At 49.9% G+C, this 21,700-nt stretch overlaps 1 protein-coding gene across 6 annotated transcripts in view; it reads right to left on the bottom strand.

Moving 5' to 3' along the window:
* The window catches only part of BICDL1 (BICD family like cargo adaptor 1), a 78,948-nt gene that overhangs the window by 2,337 nt on the left and 54,911 nt on the right, over positions 1 to 21,700 (bottom strand). For 2 of the 6 annotated variants that reach the window (XM_036014151.1, XM_028528833.2), the window contains 5 exons: positions 11,168 to 11,347; positions 10,311 to 10,529; positions 9,109 to 9,252; positions 4,638 to 4,768; positions 1,605 to 1,725 (listed from right to left, as the gene is read on the bottom strand). In XM_036014151.1, coding sequence (XP_035870044.1) covers positions 1,605 to 1,725; positions 4,638 to 4,768; positions 9,109 to 9,252; positions 10,311 to 10,529; positions 11,168 to 11,347 — 795 coding nt within the window. Of the gene's footprint in view, positions 1 to 250; positions 815 to 1,604; positions 1,726 to 4,637; positions 4,769 to 9,108; positions 9,253 to 10,310; positions 10,530 to 11,167; positions 11,348 to 21,700 lie in introns of those variants that run through there. The other 4 variants (XM_036014153.1, XM_028528835.2, XM_036014152.1 and 1 more) reach the window with 3 other exon arrangements.

Here is a 21,700-nt window from a genome sequence, read left to right as displayed (position 1 = left end):
TCAGTGTGAGACAGACTCTCACCACGTCACCAGGCAGCCGCGGGTGTGGACTTCTTGTTTCCTCCTCTGCTCGGGTCCTGCTCTCCTGCCTTCCTCTCTTCCTACCCCCATCTTCCTTCATGCTCATCGTCCTGACTTCATCCCTCCTTACAGAAAGAGGACACATCCTCCCTACTTGTAGTGTCCCAGTGTCGAATCCTCAGCACAGTGCCCTGTGCTCAGGACATGCTTAATAAAATCTACGTTGTTGAGTGCAACATTAGGAATGTTAGAGCGTCCTTCAGAAAGAGACCCTTTCAGAGCTGCCAGTGTTTATTCTGGCACATTGAAAACTGCATTTTTTTATCCTTTAAAATTTCTCCAGGTGATGCTATGGCACATGGCACTGTAGAACACCATGCACGCACATCTATGAGCTGGTCATAATTCCATGCCTGCTGTTACGTCTGCAGCCAAAGCAACTCATTTACGAGGTGGTGGCACCAAGAACCAGGGGTCAGCCTGTCAGTGCTGGGTCACGTGCTGCCGTGTTCACTGGACGTGATGGTGATGAGAGGGAGGCCAGGACTCCATGGCAGGGCACACTGCACAGACATGATGCCAGACTCTAGCACACAGAACACAGTGAACCACAAGGGGGGCAGCAGGGATGGGGCTTCGATGGCAGTGGGGGGGAGTGTGGGCGGGATGAGGGCCCAGTCTCACCTCAAAGGCAGGAGGGGTGTACAACTAAAGCTGTTGATACAGGAACTGAGAAAGGCCACTAGATCAGAAACCAAAGGAGCCAGATAGTAAAAAGCCCTGAGGAAGCAAACTGTAGCCAGGAGAGAAGAGAAAAGAACAGGACGGTAAGCCAGGGCAGGCTGGCCTAGGAGCCAGGGACCAGGTCTGGGGGGGTGGAGGAGGGTCAAAGCTCAGAAGGACCCCTGGAGGAAAGGTCACCCACAACCTGCCCTCCACAGTGGGGCTTGCCTGGTAAAGCTGCAAGTGGCTTTTCATCAGCCTGGTTAGGATTTCTTGGGGAGCAACACGAATGGTTGCACCCATGTCCTGAAATCGTACCACCCTGACCTCATGAGCAAAAAGCAAGTACAGCTGTGGTCCAGCAGAGAGCCAAGCTAGACCTGAGACGGCGTGGGCTGCCCGGGCTCTGCAAACAGTGGTCCTGCAGGGACACACTGACCCTTACTCCCCGGGCCTGCACCTGGACAGCACTCTTCGGAAAAAGGAAGCTGGCCTTTTAGAAAGGGAAGGACAGCAGCTGCTGGCAACTTGAGGGTTGCTGAACTACATCCTCCTGTGAATTTTCACTCAGCCTTACAGGGCTTCCTGGGCCCTCCAAGTTAACAGCTGCTTCTTTCTAGCGAATTTAAACAAAGCCGTGATGATCAGTAGAAGGAGGCCCCTGCCCCAAGCAGCACAACCTGGGGTTCACTGCTCCGAGAGTATCCTCAGGCATCCTTCCCCAGGACCTGGGGCAGCAATAGCTCTGCATTTCAGCAGGTGAAGACTATGGCTGCTGCTAGCCCATGCACACCGGCCCCTCCAGTAAAACCAACTCTGCCCGTGTCACAGACTCCTCCTGGAGCCTCGTCCTCCCTTACCTGCCAAGCCTCGAGCTGCTGCGAGAGGTTCAGTTTCTGCTGAATGGCATCCAGCAGCTGGCTGTTCAGAGACATCATGTCCATCTTGCATTTGGCGAGTTCCAGCTCCACAGCATTTTTCCTGAAAACACAAGCCAGAGTGACTATGGACACCCCGTGCCAGAGCAGCGGGTTCTTACCTGGGACACCCGGAGTCCACAAGATGAGGAAAGGCGCTCTGACCTTAAACTCACAACAAACAGTAACAGTAACTATGATGTAACTTGCAGAAGGCGGGAAAGTCTGTAGCACATTTTCACAGACGTTTTCTCAATTTCCCTAACTGACCTAAAGGGGAAAGGATGATGTGTCTGCCCAGCTCACAGATGAAGTGGTTAAGGGCATGACACTTAAATCAGGACCAGAACCCGAAGGAGGTCAAAGGCCCTAGGGAGCTGCTGATCCTTGCCCCGCAAAGCTGATCCCTATGGGAGGTGGGACCTTGTCCTCCTGGTCCCCTCCTTTTCACTTAGCAATACCCCTCTTAAGGGATCTGAGAGATACTCCTGTATGCAAAGGTGGCCACAAAGTGGAGATCATCACCTCTTAGCTAATCATCGTAGCCAACGACTAAGGGGCTGGTGGTAAATTACTTACAATGTATCTGGGCCTAGGGGAGGAAAGCGCCAAAAAGCAAGGTCTGAAATACTTGCTCTGCTCAAGAAAAAAGACCTAAGCCCTGCCTGGCATAGCTCAGTGGATTGAGTGTGGGCTGCGAACCAAAGCATCACAGGTTCAATTCCCAGTCAGGGCACATGCCTGGGTTGCAGGCTATGGCCCCCAGCAACTGCACCTTGATGGGTAACTGCTGCCACCCATCCACTTACATGCATGCTGTATTTTTACATTTTGAAATGTTTCGCACATTACTTTGTAAAACTTCCTCAACACTACTACATCATACACCAATGAAAAAGAATATTAATTTTTTGGTGTGAGGGGTGGGGGACTAGGAACAGGAACAGAAAGTGCAGGAAGCTGCGCCGCCTCTGCAGAGGTGGCACGGGTTGCCTCTCTGCCCAAAGGGGCATTTAGTCCTCGTCTTCGTCAACTGTTACTTTTTGCATTCGACACGACAAAAACTAGCGAAAGTATCCTCGCTGCACAGGGCCAGCGACAAATGTGCACGCCCAAGGACAGCTAGAGGACCCGCGTGCAGAGACAGCCCAGCTGCAGCATGAGAAAAAAGTACTCCAATGAGCACCAAGCTAAGCGCCGCCCGAGGCGGGGCAGTTGAGGTCAAGCCAGTTCAGGCCACCACCGTGACCAGCAGGTCCTCACTGGCCCCTTGGCCCACTGTGTAGTCACTCAACCCCCGACACCCCCACCGCTCCAGAACGGCGCCCCGCCAGCCTTTTCTGGAGATGCAGCTCAGGACAGCCCAGCCCACACTGCCGCACCGCCCGGCCAGGGCGGCACCGCACTGCGGCTGTAGGGACTGGAACTGAGCCTGTCCAATGAGCACGGAGGCTAGGACGCCACGTCATGTCGGCTGCCATTGGCCAATGGCAAACCGGAAATCCTCCCGAGCCGGTTGCCACGGACGCCCGGCCTGCCAGAGCGAACCCCTGGCGCGGCGCCCCGCCCCTCTGCAGCCTCTGGAGCTCCCGGCAGGCGGCGCCGCGAGCACCCCGGAGACCTCGCAATGCGCTGACTAACGCTGCCGAGCCCCGCGGAGGGGCGGCAGCTGCTCCGGGAGTGGCGTGGGTGGGCGGGGCCGGGGTGGGGGGGGTGTCTTCTTCCAGAAAGTGCCCGATGCAGGGCCTCACCTGGAGATGGAGTGGAGTATAACGGACTATTGGGACATAGCAAGTAAATGCAATAAGTGGCCTTTGAAGCCTGAGTCTACTAAATTATAAAGACATTTATGAGACAACTGGGGAAACCTGAACCCTCGAACCAGATGACGTAAGAAATTGTGAGTTTTTTCAGGTGTGATAACTGTATTGTGGTTGAGTGCTTTACAAAAAGCGTCGTTTCCTGGTAGAGACCCATGCTGAAGTGATTACAGACCTGGGGACAGGATGTCTCCTGATCTTCCTCAGCACTGCACGGAGATGTAAAGCACCAGCCACATGATGATTAGTGTTGGAGTTGAGAGATGGGTAAGCAGGGGTCCAGCTCCCCCCACCCCCGACTTTGTGTATGCTTGAAAATGTCCATAATAAAAGAATAAAAGCCCCTAAAATAAAAAAGGTGAGGTAGATATATATCATGAAATTGGGAGGTTCTCCGAGATGCAGGTGGGGGAAAAACAAGACATGTGGAGGAGCATCGTCCACTGATGCGTTTAAAAAGCCCAAGGTCTACAGGGCCACCACACAGTGAGGGGTAAGTCTCCAAGGGAGCCTCCCCCCACAGGACAGAATCTGGCACGGTTCTCCGAGGCATGGAGCACAGAGAAAGTGACAGGTTCGAAGTGAAAGGTGATAACATCAGTTAGGTGTCTGACTTACAAGTGGCTTTGACCTGGAGAATAGACTGAAGATGGGAACCAGGTCCCAGGCTTTAACCGTCTGGGACCCTGTTCTCCGTCTTCATTCTGTTTTCCTGGCCAGTGTGGCTCAGAGGATTGAGTGCCGGCCTGCGAACTGAAAGGTCTCCAGTTTGATTCCCAGTCAGGGCACATGCCTGCATTGCGGGCCAGGTCCCCAGCTGGGGGCAAGAGAGGCAACCAATTGCTGTTTCTCTCCCTCTCTTTCTCCCTCCTTTCCCCTCTCTAAAAGTAAATAAATGACATCTTTTTAAAAAGCCCACGACAACTGCATTCCACATACACCTGCATACGCACAGGAGAAAGGTCTGCAAGAAACGCACACCCACTTTCACCAGTAGTGTCTGTCTGGAGAGAAGAGCGGGATTGGGGGAGGGTGGGGAGCAGGGCAACGCTCAGTTTCACTTTCATAGTCTCCTGTATGAGTTAACTTTTAAAGCTGACCATACACTCATGTTACTTGTAATGAAAGAAGAATGAAACTAGCCACGTTCACTCACTTCGCAATAGCTTCGTCCCGGTCCCTGATGGCCTTCTGAAGCTGCTCCTTTGGTTCCTTGTCCTCAGATGTCATTCTGAGTCGGTCTCTCTCCTCCTTCAGTGCAGTCATCTCCACACTCAGCAGTGTTACCTGAAGGGAGACCAAAGGGATGAACGTGATGGCACCACTGCGGTGGGCCTGGGTGCCACGCAGGCTGGTAGCTTTCTGCTGCCCTCTGCCCCGGTAGAGACCCATCTCTCCTGGAGAAAGGATGCCACATGCTAGGCTGGAACTCAGCGGCCCCGGACTGCAGCCATGGGGCCAGATTCTCTTTGTACACAGCCTACCGCATCTCTTTCATCTCAAGGCAGTCCCAGGGAACTAATGAGTGAAGGCTACACTCGCATCAGGGCTCTGAGACACCATTTCTGGGGTAGAAACTCAAGTTTTGTTTCCAGTAAGGAGTACTGTTATGCACTGGGCCCTGGACGGTTAAAGCCTGGGCCCTGGTTCCCATCTTCAGTCTATTCTCCAGGTCAAAGTCACTTGTAAGACACCTAACCGCTGTTATCACCTTTCACTTCGAACCTGTCACCTTCTCTGTGCTCGTACCTCGGAGAATGGCACCAGATTCTGTCCTGTGGAATCTGTCCTGGGAGGGGGGGAGGCTCCCTTGGAGACCACAGCTTACCCCTCACTGTGTGGTGGCCCTGCAGACCTTGGACTCCGCAATGGCAGAGCCTGACTCTGTATAATGCTTAATCCCAAAATGTCTGTGCAGTGAGTGGACAGTAGTGATTTTTTGACTAGTCATCACCCCAAATCTCTCCCTAGTCTGGGAGTATTCCTGGTTGCATGTCTTGGTGGGAGACAGGACATGCCCTCCCCCACTAAGGAAGTCCAAAGGGGAGAAACCCTGTTCCCAAGACACTTAGGTGAGAACCCTAGACCTGCCTGTCACAACTGCCTCATGACAGAACAGCAAAGCCACAGGCCTTCGGGAAATCATCACACAGACAGCAGACTGCTGCCCTCCTTCCCACGGGTCCTTCCTGTTTGAAAGTTCAGTTCGCCAACCTCCCTGTTATTCTGTAAGCTGTCAGGTTTAACTCCCATACATTCTGCTGCTCAAATTAAGCTGAGTGATTTCTGTTGTCTGCAACCAGAAACCCCGACTGGCAGAGCTGTCAGTGAGCATTCGCTGAGTGACTGAAGAGTGGGCGCCCCTTCTGCTTGGAGCGGATCGGGTCAGGCTAGAGTCAGGATGCCGGACCCTGCCCTCCTGTTGAATATTATACATGGTTTGGCGTTTTCCAAGGGAGGATCCATCCCTAAGGTCTGTCTCTCGGACTCAGGGAGAGACGTCACTTTTCAGTTTACTCCTCTGCTCTTCAAGTCCCAGGCCTAGCCATCCTCAGACAGAATAACACCAACCAAAAACCCCAGGATTAAGGCTGCAGATGGATTTCCCTATAGACACGTCCCACTCCCAGACTGGGACGGCAGAGGTGCCAGCTCCTGGGGGAGCCCCACCGGGCAATCAGAGGACACCCACCAATGAGGAGGGATAGAGGACAATTTGTTGTCACTGTGGGCAATGGATTTTGTACTGGGAGGTGCCTGGGAGGGAACATCAGAACCTCGGGAAGCGGTGCTTGGTGCCTGGTGCTCTGGGCTTTTGAGGTGGGGACAGCTCAGATGGGCGGGGTGGGCGGCCTCGCAGAAGAACAGGCAGGGGCCCCTGCGGAGGCCGCGGCATGCGCACACGGCTGACCCAGAGTCAGACACGGCAGCAGGTGAGACGCCCAGCCTCTCCCTGTTTGTCAGCAGGTTCTGCAGCTTGGCAGCCCAGAACCCGAGACCCAGAAAGCACCTGGCAGAGCCGGCCAGGCCTCTGAAGCGCAAACAAACCCCGACGTGACCTGGGCTGGCCGTGGGCCTGCCAGGTGTTCCGTCAGCTGAGTGAGTGACAGATAAAAGTACATGTTGGGCAGGAAATGCCAACACGCTCCAGATAAAATTCAACACGAACTTTTTGCTTTGACCTGGAAAACCTGGCTGGTTGAGACAGAGCCAGCCAGCTATCTAAACATGACACGGGACTCACCTCTCTGAGCTACACACATTCTCATAAAAAGCGGGCATAAAAGTACCTATTTCCCACCATCAAGTTGCCGTGAGGCTCGAATGAGATGAGTAACACCCAGAGCCCAGCGCGCACGGCTGTGAGCTCCACTCCCTTCTTCGCCCACCACAGGGACCTACTTGCTGAAGGCAGTTATGAGGACACAGTGACAAGTTACAGCCACTCCTAAATCCACTTTTCCCAAATAAGGTGGGTGTCCTCGTGATTGAATGCCATCAAAGAAAAGGTCCCAAAGTTATCTGTCTAGGGCTTTATTTGCCCTTTTGTTCCACAATTATTCGAGTACCCACTGTAGGCAAGGCACTATGCTAGATGCTCCGGAAGAAGGTAAGAAACGTCAGATTTGGGTTAGTCTGCGTCAGGGTCTAAGGTCTGACTGGGAAGGTGAGCTGTGCGCCAGGACCAGAACAAAGCAGGGCCAGGGTGGCTCCCGGAGGGAAGGAGTCAGAGAGTTTCAAGGAGGACGTGCAGCCTTCTCAGGAACCTGAAGATGAGGAACGCTGAGACGTGTGTAAGCGGCAGCAGAGCCCTCAGGGTGGAGAAGGCCAGAGAAAACACCCCGATGCGGGACTGGGAACCGCGTGCCCTATGTTCAGTTCTGCTGACGCAAAGCAGGTGGGGTGGCAACAACAGGAAAGAAGGCCGGTGCTGGGACGCAGCCAGACCGTGGGGGCCACGTGGGCTGGAGGCGTCCGGTTACTCGATGATGGGACGCCAACCCTGAACCTGTAAGGGGTGTCCTGTGTTCAAGTCCAGCTTCAGGAAGGTCGATCCAAAGCTTGTGGATGGTGATTGGTTGGGATGGGGGAAGTGCTGGCCAGAGCTTTCAGACCTTCAGGGTCTGAAATCGGGCGGTTGCTAGGAGGGGAGAGAACACACTGAGCCTTTATAGAGGAGGGTCCCCAAAATGTCATCAGTGAAGGCCTTGACTGCTCCCAGCCCACGCTCCTTGTGTTTCCTCACCCTTTCTGGAGCAAGCGGCGCGCACTCTGGTCAAGCCTGAGAGAGCCAAAGGACCAGACTGGGACGGTGTGTTTCACTGCACCTCCCACAAGCTGGCTTCCTGGCCTGGGACTGGGCTAAGAGGCCCCACAGATAAACCAGCCTACACCTTGCTTATGCTTCTGAATGAAATGATGCCCTCTAGTGTTTCCAGTTTCATAATTCCAAGAAGAAGCAAAACAAAACACCAGCTGATATTAGACAGCTGATAAGTAGAAGCACCCCACAGAAATTTAAATAGGCATTAAAATAAATAAAACTTCTCTTAATCTGAAGAACTTTCAGATCCATGTTCTCTTGCATTTTATTCTTCCAGTTTCAAAGATCTGTCCCTGAGTCTGAACCACTTCCTGGCCAAATGACCACCCGAGGGCTAGGTCTGAGGCATGAGAATGCACTGGGCTGTCCAGACCCACGCCCCAAGCTTGCCACAGCTTTTAACAGCTTCTCTCTGTCCTTGTTATCTGGCCACGCACCACGAGTGCAGTAATGGCTGTGGGTGGGACTCCCCTTGTCTGCCAGAATGCTACAGGAAGTCTAATGGGCACGACCCCCCCAAAACACAGGAGTTTGTTTCTGCACGATCCTTTAGGTAACACTGACTGAAGTGAAGGCCACGCTTAAATCCCACTTCTTACCAGTCTTGTGGGGCGGAGAGGGATGGCTAGCTTTGGACAAGAACAAAAGGGGGCAGGGTTTAAACATACTGCCCATTTGGTGTCCGCCCCAAGTGGGATGGAACCTCTACGCATGACCCTAGTCCAAAGGAAGAGCCTGTGTTTTTCTCCTAGGGGACATTTTAGAAACAACTTTCTGGGCGGGGCTGGCTCCTAAGCTCTTTATAACTTTTCAGATCAGAATATAGATGTCCTTTCCCCAGCGTTCTGAGATGAAATCGTGACCAAACAGGGAAGCAGCAGCAAGAGCAGCAGCAGCACTGCGAGAGCTGAAAGCCAGGCTGGCAGCGGGGGCAGCCTTTACACAGAGAGGAGGCCTGTGAGGATCAAGCCTTGATGTGCGAACTTCCCTGCCTGAGCGCTGCTGGGACAACATCCCTGAGTGTCCCGGAGCTGCAGCACTTGCAGCTGTCAGCCTCCACCAGGTTATTCCGGCTCTCTGGGAGGCAGCTATTCTTGTCCCAGACAATTACTTGGGGCTAAACCAGGGAACTGGCTTCTTCTCTTAAATACCCAGCTCAACTCAACCGTAGGTCACTGTCCCGAGGATCTGTCAGAGGAAACCCGCTTCTCAAATAGACGTGGGGGAGTGAAACTCACAAGGGTCCCCAGAGAGCCCGGGAGACGTGCACGCCCCGTGCACCGGACTGAGGACGGGTGCTCACCTGACTGTGGAGTTGCTGCAGTTCCTCTAGGCTTTGCCTCAATTTACCCCTCTCTCCCTCCATGAGTTCCCTTAGGGCTCTCGAATCCTCACTGGTCTGCCTTATCTGTTCTTCTAAGGAGTCATCGTCAATTCTCCGGGAGCTCTGACAGCAGAAGAGAGTGAGCCAGACAACCAGGGAGATGGTGGGAGTGGAGGGGGACGGGGGACGAGGGATGGAGAGGACAGGGAGCAGAGTTGGTGAGGGTGGAGGGGGGCGACAGGGAGGGGAGCAGAGAGATGGTTCAGTTCAGGGGGGAGCAAGACCGCAGGAGATGGGATGGAGAGCAGGAAGGAGAGAAAGAAAGGGTTAGAGAAGAAAATCTCTTGCTCAATCTGCAAACAGCAGCTACACATTTGCATTTTTTTGCCTTGTTTTGTTTCAGGCTTCAGGGAAGGGAAACTGCTGCAGGGACAGAACAGCTCCCTTTCCCCAGCATGACCCGCCTCCCTCTTGCAGCACACTGCGCAGGTGGACGGGGCCCATGCGGATAAGCACGGCTACCCTTTCATCTCCCTTCACCCAGCATGGGCCGAAAGAAAGACACAACTATTCCATAGGAGGGTGAAACCTGAGAACAGCAGCCGGGGAGCAGGAATGTGAATGGAGAGTAAGGCTGGCAGAAAGCTGTCAGGAGGCCAGAAGAAACGCCAGTCTGCCAGGAGCCCATGGGAATGTTTCTCGCCTCCACAAGAGCAGCCACATCTGGGACTCTAGAAGGCCCTTCCTGTTGACCTTCGCAACTCTCTGTGCTCACTTACATATTTTTAGCAGAAGCTTCAGGACTTTTTAAGTGTGCCTGTTCATAGCTAACCCCACCACTAGGACCAATGGGCTGTAGAAAAGTAACTGGCAGTTTTTGCCTGGATCCAAAGTTCTATATTTAAAGCTTCCAAGGAAAGCCCTTGAACTTGACACCACCATGGCCTGTACAAACTACATGCAGAAAGGACTCTGTGTGTATCCTGGTGTCTGCAGGGAGATGCCTCCTGTTCCCTGGCACTCAGCCCCTCAATGCTCTCAAATGACATGGGCACAGAAGAAATTCTTGCAGGTTTTATAAAGGTTCCAGTTCCAGGGTTAGCCTCACTCTCTGTGCTTGGTTTCAAGCTCCCACTAGCTGGGTCCTGTGGGATAAGGAGGTTCTCAGCCTGGCCTCTTACCGTGGGCTCCATGCCATCCACGATGCTCTGTATCAGCCTCTTGAGCTCGCTGAGGGCAGTGCGCAAGCTGCCGGCTGGCACATCCTTGGCAGACGAGGTTTCCGAAGACTCGTCCATTGAGGAGTCCGTGGAGACGGCCGAGTCAGCACTGTCATTTCCTCGAAGGTGTGAGCAGAGATAGCGAACCTGGCAGTAGGCTTCCCAGAGCTGCAGTCTCAGCTGCCCACAAAAAATTATTCTTGATTAATTTGGTAATCGGGCTCTGGAAAATACTGCCACCTGGTCATCCACTCCCCAGGATGTGAACCCAAGTGTCTAAGATACTGTTTTAGGAGAAAGTTTTTTTTTTTTTTAAATCACCTGTTCCAAGAAATGCTGATAGTTATATGGGCCTGGGACACCTACAGAGACTCCCAGTTCTTATTTCCCCTGCCCTCCATTCCCCTATCGTTCTGCCAAACAAAGCACTTCTTTATAGTCATCTACTTTGGTGGGAGTCAGTGAAAGATGAGTGGAATGAGTGGTTATGAGTAGTATGAAAAAAGGCCGAGTGGATGGATCATGAATGATCTAGACCTTGCAAATATAAGGGATATGAAGCCAATGATTAGTTAACAAGAATTTCCTAAGAGGCACTGGGGGGAGAATGAGCCAGGGACATGCTTCGCTCAGGGCCCATTTTGTGGCGGCTCTAGCCTGCAGGCCTAGGGGTGTGCACAGGCTAAAGCGGAAGCAGTAGGCACTGGGCAACAGGCAGGCCCCATGAAGTCCAGGCTTCATGTTTGGGCTCCTGAAGTCCAGCGCCTGTCCCCGTCCTGAGGCAGCCTCACATGCCAGAGCGACAGAGATGTCAGTACCTGCTCTCTCTCTTGCTCCAGCTCCTCGGCCTCCATGCTCTGCTCGATCTCGGACAGGAGCGACGTGCTGGTGGCGGCGGAGCTCTGCAGGCTCCTCTCCTCCGTGAGCTCGTCCACCTTCACCTGCAGCTGGCGGTAGGAGAGGCGCACCTCCTGGAGCTCCAGCTGGCTTTGATGCAGCTTTCAAGGAGACAGCAAATGAGAGTAAGGCTTGTCAAAACCAAGACAAACACGGAATGCGGACCCAGAGCCTGATCGTGTTTCTGGATCCAACCACCAATTTACAGAAAAACACAGAGGAAGAAACATGCTCGACTACACGAGGGGGACACAGTCTGCAGAACTCAGACCGAGGAAATTCTACGGGGCAAACAGCTCCGTTTCCTCAACAGATACATTTCCAGGAAAAAAAAAAAGATAAAGGGGAACCTACAGATTAAAAGAGGTTTTAAGAGACACCAACCAACTGCAATGTGTAGGCCTACTTTTTTTTTACACTATTTTATGTATTTTTTGTTGCCTAGGAATGAATGTTTCGGGTGTATAGTTTAGTGGTTAAACAATCTTATACTTTACATAGCATTCCACTCACTATTTCCAGTACCCCAAATGGCATCATACGCAGTTATTACAATATTACTGACTATATTTTTATGTTTTACTTACTTCCCCATGACTGGTTTGCAACTACCACTTTTTAAAAATTATTTTTTATTGATTATACTATTACAGTTGTGCCATTTTTTTCCCCTTTTGTCCCCCTCCACCCAGCACCTTCCCCCTCAGGCCATCCCCACATCATTGTCTATGTCCATAAGTAATGAGTGTAAGTTCTCTGGCTACTCCGTTTCCTATGCTGTACTCGACATCCCCACGGCTACTCTGGAACTACCTATTTGCACTTCTTTTGTTAATGTATTTTTAAAAGATTTTTATTTATTTATTTTTAGAGAGGGGAAGGGAGGGAGAAAGAGAGAAAGAGAAACATCAATGTGTGGTTGCCTCTCACATAGCCCCTACTGGGGACCTGGCCTGCAACCCAGGCATGTGCCCTGACTGGGAATCAAATCAGTGACCGTTTGGTTTGCAGTCTGTGCTCAATCCACTGAGCTATACCAGCCAGAGCCCTATCTGTACTTCTTAATCCCCTCCCTCATTACCCATTCCCTGACACCCCCTCCCACCTGGCAAACTTCAAAACCCTCTCCATATCCATTATTCTTTCTGTTCTTGTTTGCTTAGTTTGTTCTTTAGATTCAGTTGTAGATAGGTATGTATTTATTACCATTTTATTTTTCATAGTTTTTCTTTAAAGATTTATTTATTTTTAGTGTGGGAAGGGAGGAAGGTAGAGAGAAACATCAATGTGCGGTTGCTGGGGGTTATAGCCTGCAACCCAGGCATGTACCCTGGCTGGGAATCGAACCTGGGACACTTTGGTTCCCAGCCTGAGCTCAATCCACTGAGCTACGCCAGCCAGGGCTGACCTTCCATTTTCAATGACATCTTCGCTGGGTAGTGCAATCTTGGCTGTAGATCCCTTTTCATGACTTTGAATATTTCTTGCCAATCCCTTCTAGCCTGCAAAGTTTCTTTTTTTCTTTTAAATACGTTTTATTGATTATGATATTATAGTTGTCCCATTTCCCCGCTTTAGTTCCCTCTGCCTTGCACCCCACCTCCAACTTGCACCCCCCCCCCACACCTTAGTTCATGTCCATGGGTCATAATATAAGTTCTTTGGCTTCTCCATCTCCCATGCTTTTCTCAACCCCCACCCTGTCTATTTTGTACCTACCACTTATGCTTCTTATTCTCTGTATCTTCCCCCCCATTCTCCCCCTCCCCACTGATAACCTTGCAGGTGATCTCCATTTCTGTGATTCTGTTCCTGTTCTAGTTGTTTGCTTAGTTTGTTTTTGTTTTTTGTTTTTAGGTTTGGCTGTTGATAGTTGAGTTTGTTGTCATTTTACTGTTCATATTTTGGATCTTCTTTTTTTTAATATTTTTAAAAATATTTTATTTATTTATTTTTAGGGAGGGAAGGAAGGGAGTGGGGGGGGAGAGAGACAGAGAGAGATCAATGTGCGGTTGCTGGGGGTTATGGCCTGCAACCCAGGAATGTACCCTGGCTGGGAATCAAACCTGGGACACTTTGATTCCCAGCCCGCGCTCAATCCACTGAGCTACGCCAGCCAGGGCTGGATCTTCTTTTTCTTAGTTTCACATAATAAACATTTGGTGATGATGAACTCCTTTAACTTGACCTTATCTGGGAAGCACTTTATCTGCCCTTCTATTGTAAATGATAGCTTTGCTGGATAGAGTAATCTTGGATGTAGGTCCTTGCCTTTCATGACTTCGAATACTTCTTTCCAGTCCCTTCTTGCCTTTAAGGTTTCTTTTGAGAAATCAGCTGACAGTCCGATGGGAACTCCTTTGTGGGAAACTGTCTCCTTTTCTCTTGCTGCTTTTAAGATTCTCTCCTCTTTAATCTTGGGTAATGTAATTATGATATGCCTTGGTGTGTGCTTCCTTGGGAACAGCTTTTTTGGGATTCTGAGCTTTCTGGACTTCCTGAAAGTCTATTTCCTTTGCCAGATTAGGGAAGTTCTCCTTCATTATGTTTTCAAATAAGTTTTCAATTCCTTGCTCTTCCTCTTCTCCTTCTGGCACCCTTATGTTTTGGATGTTGGAATATTTAAAGTTGTCTCGAAGGTTCCCAAGCCTCTCCTCATTCTTTTGAATTCTTGTTTATTCTGTGTGGTTGAATGTTTATTTCTTCTTTCTGCTCCAAACCATTGATTTGAGTCCTGGTTTCTTTCTTGTCACTGTTGGTTCCTTGTGCATTTTCCTTGATTTCACTTTTCATAGCCTTCACCTTTTCCATTATTTTGTGACCATACTCAGCCATTTCTGTGAGCATCCTGATTACCAGTGTTTTGAACTCTGTATCTGATAGGCTGGCTATCTTTTCATCACTTAGTTGTATTTTTTTCTGGAGCTTTGATCTAGTCTTTCATTTGGGCCATATTTTTTTGTCTTGGTGCAGCTGTGATGTTGTAAGGGGGTGGGGCAACCCATGACACTGCACTGTGGTGCTGTATGTGGGGGAGGGGTCGGAGAGGGAAGAGTGCTGCTTGCTCAGCTCCCTGCCGGCTTTCAGTCACTTTTCCCGCTACCCACAAGCAAACTGGGCCCTTCTGCTGCTGACTCCTGGGCGGGTTGGTTTGTGTATGTTCTAGGACCCTGTGGGTGCCTCCAACGAACTCTCCTGTGAAGTTGGGAGTTTCTTCCACTGCTTCAACTCCCACAGGTGTTTTCAATCAGAGGTTTGAGGCTTTATTTCCCTGCACTTGGGAACCTTGGGTTGCACCGTCTGTCTCACTCCCTAGTTGTTCCTCCTGGTTTATCTGCACGTGAATGTGGGACCACTGGCTCTGCTGGCCGCTACCCCACCTGCCTGAGCCCTCTAGCTGCTGCCTTTCGGTGAGTCCTCTCTGCCCAGGTTGCCTGTCTCCGCCTCTCCTACCAGTCTGGATGAATGTTTCTACTTTAGCTCCTCGGTTGTAGGACTTCCGTACAGTTTGATTTTCTGTCAGTTCTGGTTATTTTTTGTTTTTAAATTTGTTGTTCTTCTTTTGGTTGTGCAAGGAGGGCAAAGTGTGTCTACCTACACCTCTATCTTGTCCAGAAGTCCAAAGTTTTCCTTGAGAAACCAGCAGTCTTATGGGGATGCCCCTGTAGGTAACTAACTTCTTTTGCTGCTTTTAAGAGTCTCTAACTTTTGGCATTTTAATTATGATGTGTCTTGGTGTGGGCCTCTTTGCCTCCATCTTGTTTGGGACTCTGGGTACTCAGGTGTACCCTCCACGTGGGCTGAGTACACCCTCCTCTTGTAGTTGAGCCTTGGCTGCTGTTGGCAGATCAATGGGAAGGATTTACGTAGGTATTCAGCTGTAAGGACTGGCTGTGACCACTGACCACCAACCTCCGCCCTCTGTGGAGGATCAGCTGTGCAGAGGCAGGGTGGCAGTGCTCCAGCATGGTCTGTAGCTGTACACTGGGTGTGCAGGCTCTGGGGTTTCCCAGAAGGTGTAGGCCAAGGTCAGGCCCCACCTGTGCTCTGCCCAGGGCCACCCTGCCTGAGCTATAATGCATTGAGATGTCGGCTACTTGGGCTGGGCTTAGAGAGTCCCAGGTGAAGTCAATCTGTGAATCTAGGCTGGCTGCTGCTAGTGCTGTGCCTGGGCCACTTAGCAAGAGGTATGAGGGCTGAAGGCTCACTGAGCCCAGCTGTTGTTTGTTTGATAGGATCTAGGAAGTTGTGAAGCATGAGCCAAGACCTGCCATTCATATGGAAAAGTCACAGTTAACAATTTGGGTGGGCCCATAAGTTGGGTGGGATGGAGTCTCAGGGGATCTCCAGTGTGGGGCAAACAGTGCTAGTCATGTTGATGGAGTCACAGATATGGTACCAGCCTGCCAGCTCTGTGGCTCTGTGTGGGGAGGGCTCAGAAAGGAACAATGGCCTCTGCCTGTCTTTTTGGCTGGGAGAAAGCTGTCCCTCAGCTCTCACCTTGATGCCAGACACTTCAGTTCCTCCTCATATGCCACTGGTGCCTTTCCAGCTCCTACTCGGTGCTATAACTCACAGAGGGTGAATCTGAGTAAGTCTGTGTGTGTGATCTTTAAGGAAAACTGCTTGGGACTCTAGAAGTTTCTTCTACTGACTCAATCCTTACTGGTTTTTGCAGCCAGAAATTATGGGAATTTATTCCTGGCACTGGAACCCTGGCCTGGGGGGCCTGCTGTGGGGCTGAGACTCCTTACTCCTGAAATATCCCTTCCAAATTTTCATCCACTGCATGTGGATGTGGGACCAGCCTGTTCTGCACCTTCACCGCTCCTCCCAGTCTGGATGGATGTGGTTTCTTTAATTCCATACTTGTCAGACTTCCATTCAACTCGATTTCTGACGGTTCTGAGTGGTGGTTGATCTATATTTCAGCTGTGATTTTGATGTGGTTGTGCAAGGAGGCGAGCCGTATTTACCTATGCCGCCATCTTGACCCTGTAACTACTTACCAGGCTGCAGACCTACTTTAATTTGTATTTTGATTCAAATAAAAATGTGAAAGGTAATCATGACATTTATAAGACAAGTGAAAATGTGAACACTGACTAGATGCTTGATGATATTAAGAAAATACTGTTAATTTTTAGGTATAATAGGCCTGCAGTTACATTTTTAAGTTCTTATCATTTAGAGGTATATGTTATTAACAGACAAATAAAAATTCTTGGATTTACTTTAACACAATACAAGAGAGGAGCAAGCAGATGTAACGAGGACCAGTCAGGGATCGACGGTTTGTAGACCTGGGCAGTGGGGTACGTGGGGGCATCATTACACTGCTGTATTTCTGAGTTTGCCTGACATCATTCTCCATAATAAAAAAATTACACACACACACACATACAGGTAACATACCATTAGGCTTTCACCAAAAACGGCTAAAACAAACAAATCACAGCAAAGTAATAATATCAAGCATTAATGAGGATGTGGAACAACTGGGACTCTCACTGCAGGTGGGGGTGGCAGACGTACAGCCACCCTGGAAGACTGGCCGTTTCTAATGAGTGAAATACACACCAGCCCTGTGATCCAGCAGGTCTACTCTTGAGGTGCAGACCCAACACGAATGACCCCATACATGAACAAAAGACAAACAAGATGTTCACAGCAGCATTATTCCTAAGAGCCACAAGTGGGAAACAGTCCAAATGCCAGTAAGAATAGCACAGGCATATTCCCGTGCTGGAACACTATACTATAGTAAAACCAAGAACACACAGCTACTATATGCCACAATATGGATGAATTTCATCAACATAATGTTGAGCAAAAGCCAGGCACAAAACTATATATATTTCCATTTATAAAAAGTGCCCAAACTTTACTGAGATATAAGAGATGAAAGTTAAAATAGAGATTTATTTCTGAGGAAGTGGCAGGGTACTGCCCGGGAGGGAGGCTTGTGGGAGGCTGATAAGAGGCTTTATGTTGAGCTGGGGGGTGGTTACACAGGTAAATATACTTACAAAAATGTGTCGGGCTCTCCACTTAAGACTTGCATGCTTTACTATATATATGACGTATTTCAATGAAAAAGTTAAGGCTGTCTGGTAAAGAGATAGGGGTGGGATTTGGAATAACATCCGGGTAGTAATACCAAGAGTTCCCAAACCCATGGGAAAAAGCAGTCTCTACCTTCTGCATCATGCTCTAGTCCTGGGGGCGCCTTTGTCAGCATCTGGGGCCCAGAGAAGGAGAGCGATACAGCAATGCAGGTGTCACGGCTTACAGACTAGGGCTCCTTCCCTCTCTGTTGCTGCTGCTGCTGCTTCGCCTTTCTCTGCATTCTCTGCGGCCCCTTCCTTGTGGAGTCCAAACAGGGTACTGCTGCCTGGTGCTGTTACTACTGCCGGATGTAAGGACTGACTCCACCATGACTGCCACATGCCACACTCTTATGAGCGCACTCCATCGCTGCACTTCCAATATTAGACCTTAACTGCGGCATCTTAGCCCGTTTGCTAACCGCTATGCACACATCCACATGCCATACCTGCACACGAATGATGCTTCCTACTCTTGTATTTGTAGACTGCCCCGTACGCCCCCCTCCCCCATTTCTTATTTCTGGGGTGGGGGAAAGAACTTACTAGGGTTTAAACTTGGTTAATTTTATCCTCATATAAAAAAGTTCTTCTGGGGTTGCCTTTCTGCTCATTAAAAATAGAGCAGACACTTCACTATTTTTTTTCCAGACTATTGGCCAGGCGGGCCTGTGGCTCCAACCGAGATGTTGAGACCAAGGGAGGGCAGGCAGCAACTCAGAGCTCTAGTTCTCAAGAACGGCGGAGCAAGCTGCCTTGCAGAGCCTTCAGCCAATTCTTTAGGTGCCTTGAGAGCCTCACCTCTGCTGTCAGTACTGGAGGGCAGTTGGGTAATGGCACCAGTGGTCTGCACGTGCCTTAACTAAGAAGAGTTTGCAACCTGGCTGCTCAGAGAATAAAAAAGGAACAGGCAAGCTCGCTCTGCACGGTTCCCATGGATCAGCAACCCCCCTGGTCCAGTGGGAACTCCTCCAGCCCCAGTTTTGAGGAAACTCAGAAAAAAGAAATTAGGGTTTAAAAAAAAAAAGACATTCCTAGGAAGCATTTGGCATGATTACAAATGGCATACTAAATTGGCACAGTGCTTTATAATTATTTTCTAGACAATTCCTCATATATCTCAGCAGGAAAAGTTCAGCACAGACAAGTACAAGCTCTTCTACACTGGACAAAATTAGTTCAATTACTCATGCACACTCAAAGGTGCTTAATTAATTATAACAGCAAGAGAACAAAAGACCAGGACAGGTCTGCCCTCTCTGGTCAATAACTGATCCACGGACTTATGTAGAAAAACTGAATCAAACCAGAGCAGAGTCTATTAAATATAAGAACCCAGTAAAATAGAAATATCATCCTTTAAAAGAAAGATTTATTTATTTTTAGAGAGAGGGAAAGGGAAGGAGAGAGGGAGAGAAACATCAACGTGTGGTTGCCTCTCACACACCCCCAACTAGGGACCTGGCCCTCAACCCAGGCATGTGCCCTGACTGGGAATTGAACCAATGACTCTTTGGTTCCCAGGCTGGCACTCAATCCACTGAGCCACACCAGCCAGCGCAGAAACATCATCCTTTATATAACAAAGATAACACTAACTGTATTTATATATATGAATAAGAAAGACAACAAATGACTTTTGTTTGTACAGTCCAAGTTCACAATATTCATGCTTATAATGTTGGCAGAAGTGGGGGCAGTCTCCTTATTTTACACTGAGGGAACCAAGATGGTATGATAGCAAGTGATTTGCCTAACAGTACACACTCCATGTCGGAGCAAGGTCTGGACTCCAAGTCACTTGGTTTTTGGGTCACACCACAGTGGGGCCTATGCTCTCTGCTGACCTGCGCACTCACTGGGATGAGGCCCCTGCACACGCCTGGGCGATGCCCAGTTGGGATGAAATAGGGCAGTTAAGAGGCCTTTAAAGGGACAGTAGTCTTTACTGGGTGTTGAGTGTAGCAAACTGCTTGATTTTTAAAATTCATTGAGCCCTTGATCAATAATTTTTATACTTACTCTTAGCTTGAACAACAACAAAAAAACAAAGTTGGATTTGGTCAGTGGTTTAAAAATCTGTTTGACAGCAGAACCCCAGTGACACAGTGAGCCAGGTCAAAGCTACCCTGGTTGTGGCAGGCTTATTACCCTGCCCGCTCAGGCCCCCTCTCATTCCTGGGCTGAGTAAAAGGATTAAAATCATGGGATTATATACATTCCAAGGCCACAGTCAACCTGAGTAAGCCGGGATTTTTATTTCTGCATCAACACAGGCCATTTCAGCAACAGAAAGGGTTTTCAGGGGGACACTGGTGATTAGTTGCAGCTGAAGGACAGAGGACAGTTCCATATGAGCTGCAGAACAAGAATTACAAATAGTTGGGAAGGATGAGAATCAGTCCATAAATGCAGACTTTCCAGTTCAAAGTGGGAAGTGCCTGACCTGCTACAGGCCCCGGGGTGGGCGACCCGCTCATTCTTGAAGAAGTCCAGTCAGACGACAGAGGAGGTACAGATGGGGGGATGCGCATGTGGTGTGACCGGGACTCTAGACAACACCCAGCCGCTGTGCCAGCCAGGCACCGCATGGTCCACGCTGGTCCTGGTGCTCCCCCACCCCCAAGTCCCCACTTCCCGACCTGAGATAAGGGCACTTCATTTGTGAATTCAGGATAGACTGAAAGTTTCTTTTAGACAGGGGCTATTTTTCCTCTTTTTTTTTTTTTTTTTGTACTTCTTTTCCTTCTCCTCTCCATACTCTGCCTTGGCAGCCCTCAGGAGAGTGTTTAGTGGGGTGACAAATGCTGGTGAAACACTGACTTGCAGAGGCCAGCGACGGGCCAGAAGGCATCGCTGAGCAGCAAAGCAGGTAGGGGCGGGTTCTACCAAGGCTTCCTGCACTGTGGTGGATAGACAATTCACTTTTTCTCATCCTCAGTTTTAGAATGGATGCAAACATGCTTTGTTCCCTGTAAAGAATACGAATGTCCACTGCTACTGTTATCAACCTTAAAATACGAGCATACCTTCCCATCTTGAAAGTGGCTGTGAGGCTTTAGCCAGCACCATTTTCTATTAACGTAGGTCCTGCTATGTGCCAAGCTCTGAGCTGAGGTGTACAAAACCGTGTCTCTATGTACAAAAACACGGAGAGCCCTGGCTGGTGTGGCTCAGTGGACTGAGGGCTGGCCTGCCAACTGAAAGGTCGCCAGTTCAATTCCTAGTCAGGGCACATACCTAGGGTGCAGGCCAGGTCCCTAGTTGTGGGCGTGTGAGAGGCAACCAATCGATGTAGCTCTCATACATTGATGTTTTTCTCCTTCTTTCCTTTCCTTCCCTTCTCTCTAAAAATAAATAAAATCTAAAAAAAATGGAGAAAAATTGCTGATTTGCCCTTAAAGAGGTTAATCTCTCAGATGGTAGCTGATTGGATAGTGTCAGTAAAAAGTGATCTTCGCTTAAAATGCTTCCTTCCATCACATCCCAGGGCTTCCCTCAACAGCTGACCACGGAGCCCAGAGGGCTCTCTGTGGCCTAGTCTTCGGGCAGCGGCCCACCTGGTGCTCGAGCACATTTGACTGACCACCTCCACACAAATGACGCTGCTACAATCCACTCCACTCCCTGGCATGCCCTGAGGACGCCCAAGGGGAAGCAAGGCATTCTGAGCCACTGGTCTTGGGTACTCCTAGGCTAGCCCTCCAAAGCTTTCTTGGGAGCTGATGCTACAGTTTCTGGGGAGACTGAGAGTGATTATCTTGTTCAGAGAGTTATTTCTTGTTAAGCGTGAACTTGGGGATTCCGCTGAGGCCTGGTGGCAGTTCCCAAATAAGGACAAATATAGCCATGAAGCAATTTCCTTTAGTGAGAAAGAAGAGGCTAACTAGGCTCACAAAGGGGTCAGCCTGTGCCTTTTCCAGCTATTGGCAGAAGCAGGAAATAAAGTCTTGCCTCAGTCAGTGGGCAGCCGTCTTGGTTCATGCCAACTAAATCCATCAGCCCGGGGAAGCCGCAGCAGGGAGCATTGTGAGCCAAGCACAGAAAGTCACAGGCCCCTCAGAAATCTCTAGCAGGTTTCACAAACCCCAGGAGGCAGAATGACAGTCTTGGTGTTCCAGCCATGTTAATAGCCCAGAAAGAACTCTGTGAAACTGCTTGAGGAGCTAGTGGCTCAGAACAAAACGGAAGGATGACCCGTGGGTAGTGATGCATTTCTTCTGGGCAGAGCCAGACCAGCTAACTCAGTGAGTGCGCTGAGAACCACTGCTGCCTGCAGGGGGACTTTGCCCACTCCTGACCCTGGAGGTGGCGCTAGCTAGGCAGCTAAGCGCTCTTCTATCTGGC

Source organism: Phyllostomus discolor, chromosome 13 (assembly GCF_004126475.2).
Source record: "Phyllostomus discolor isolate MPI-MPIP mPhyDis1 chromosome 13, mPhyDis1.pri.v3, whole genome shotgun sequence".
Lineage (NCBI taxonomy): Eukaryota > Metazoa > Chordata > Mammalia > Chiroptera > Phyllostomidae > Phyllostomus > Phyllostomus discolor.
The sequence above is the reverse complement of the archived record's forward strand: the minus strand, read 5'-3'. Positions and strand labels throughout refer to the sequence as shown.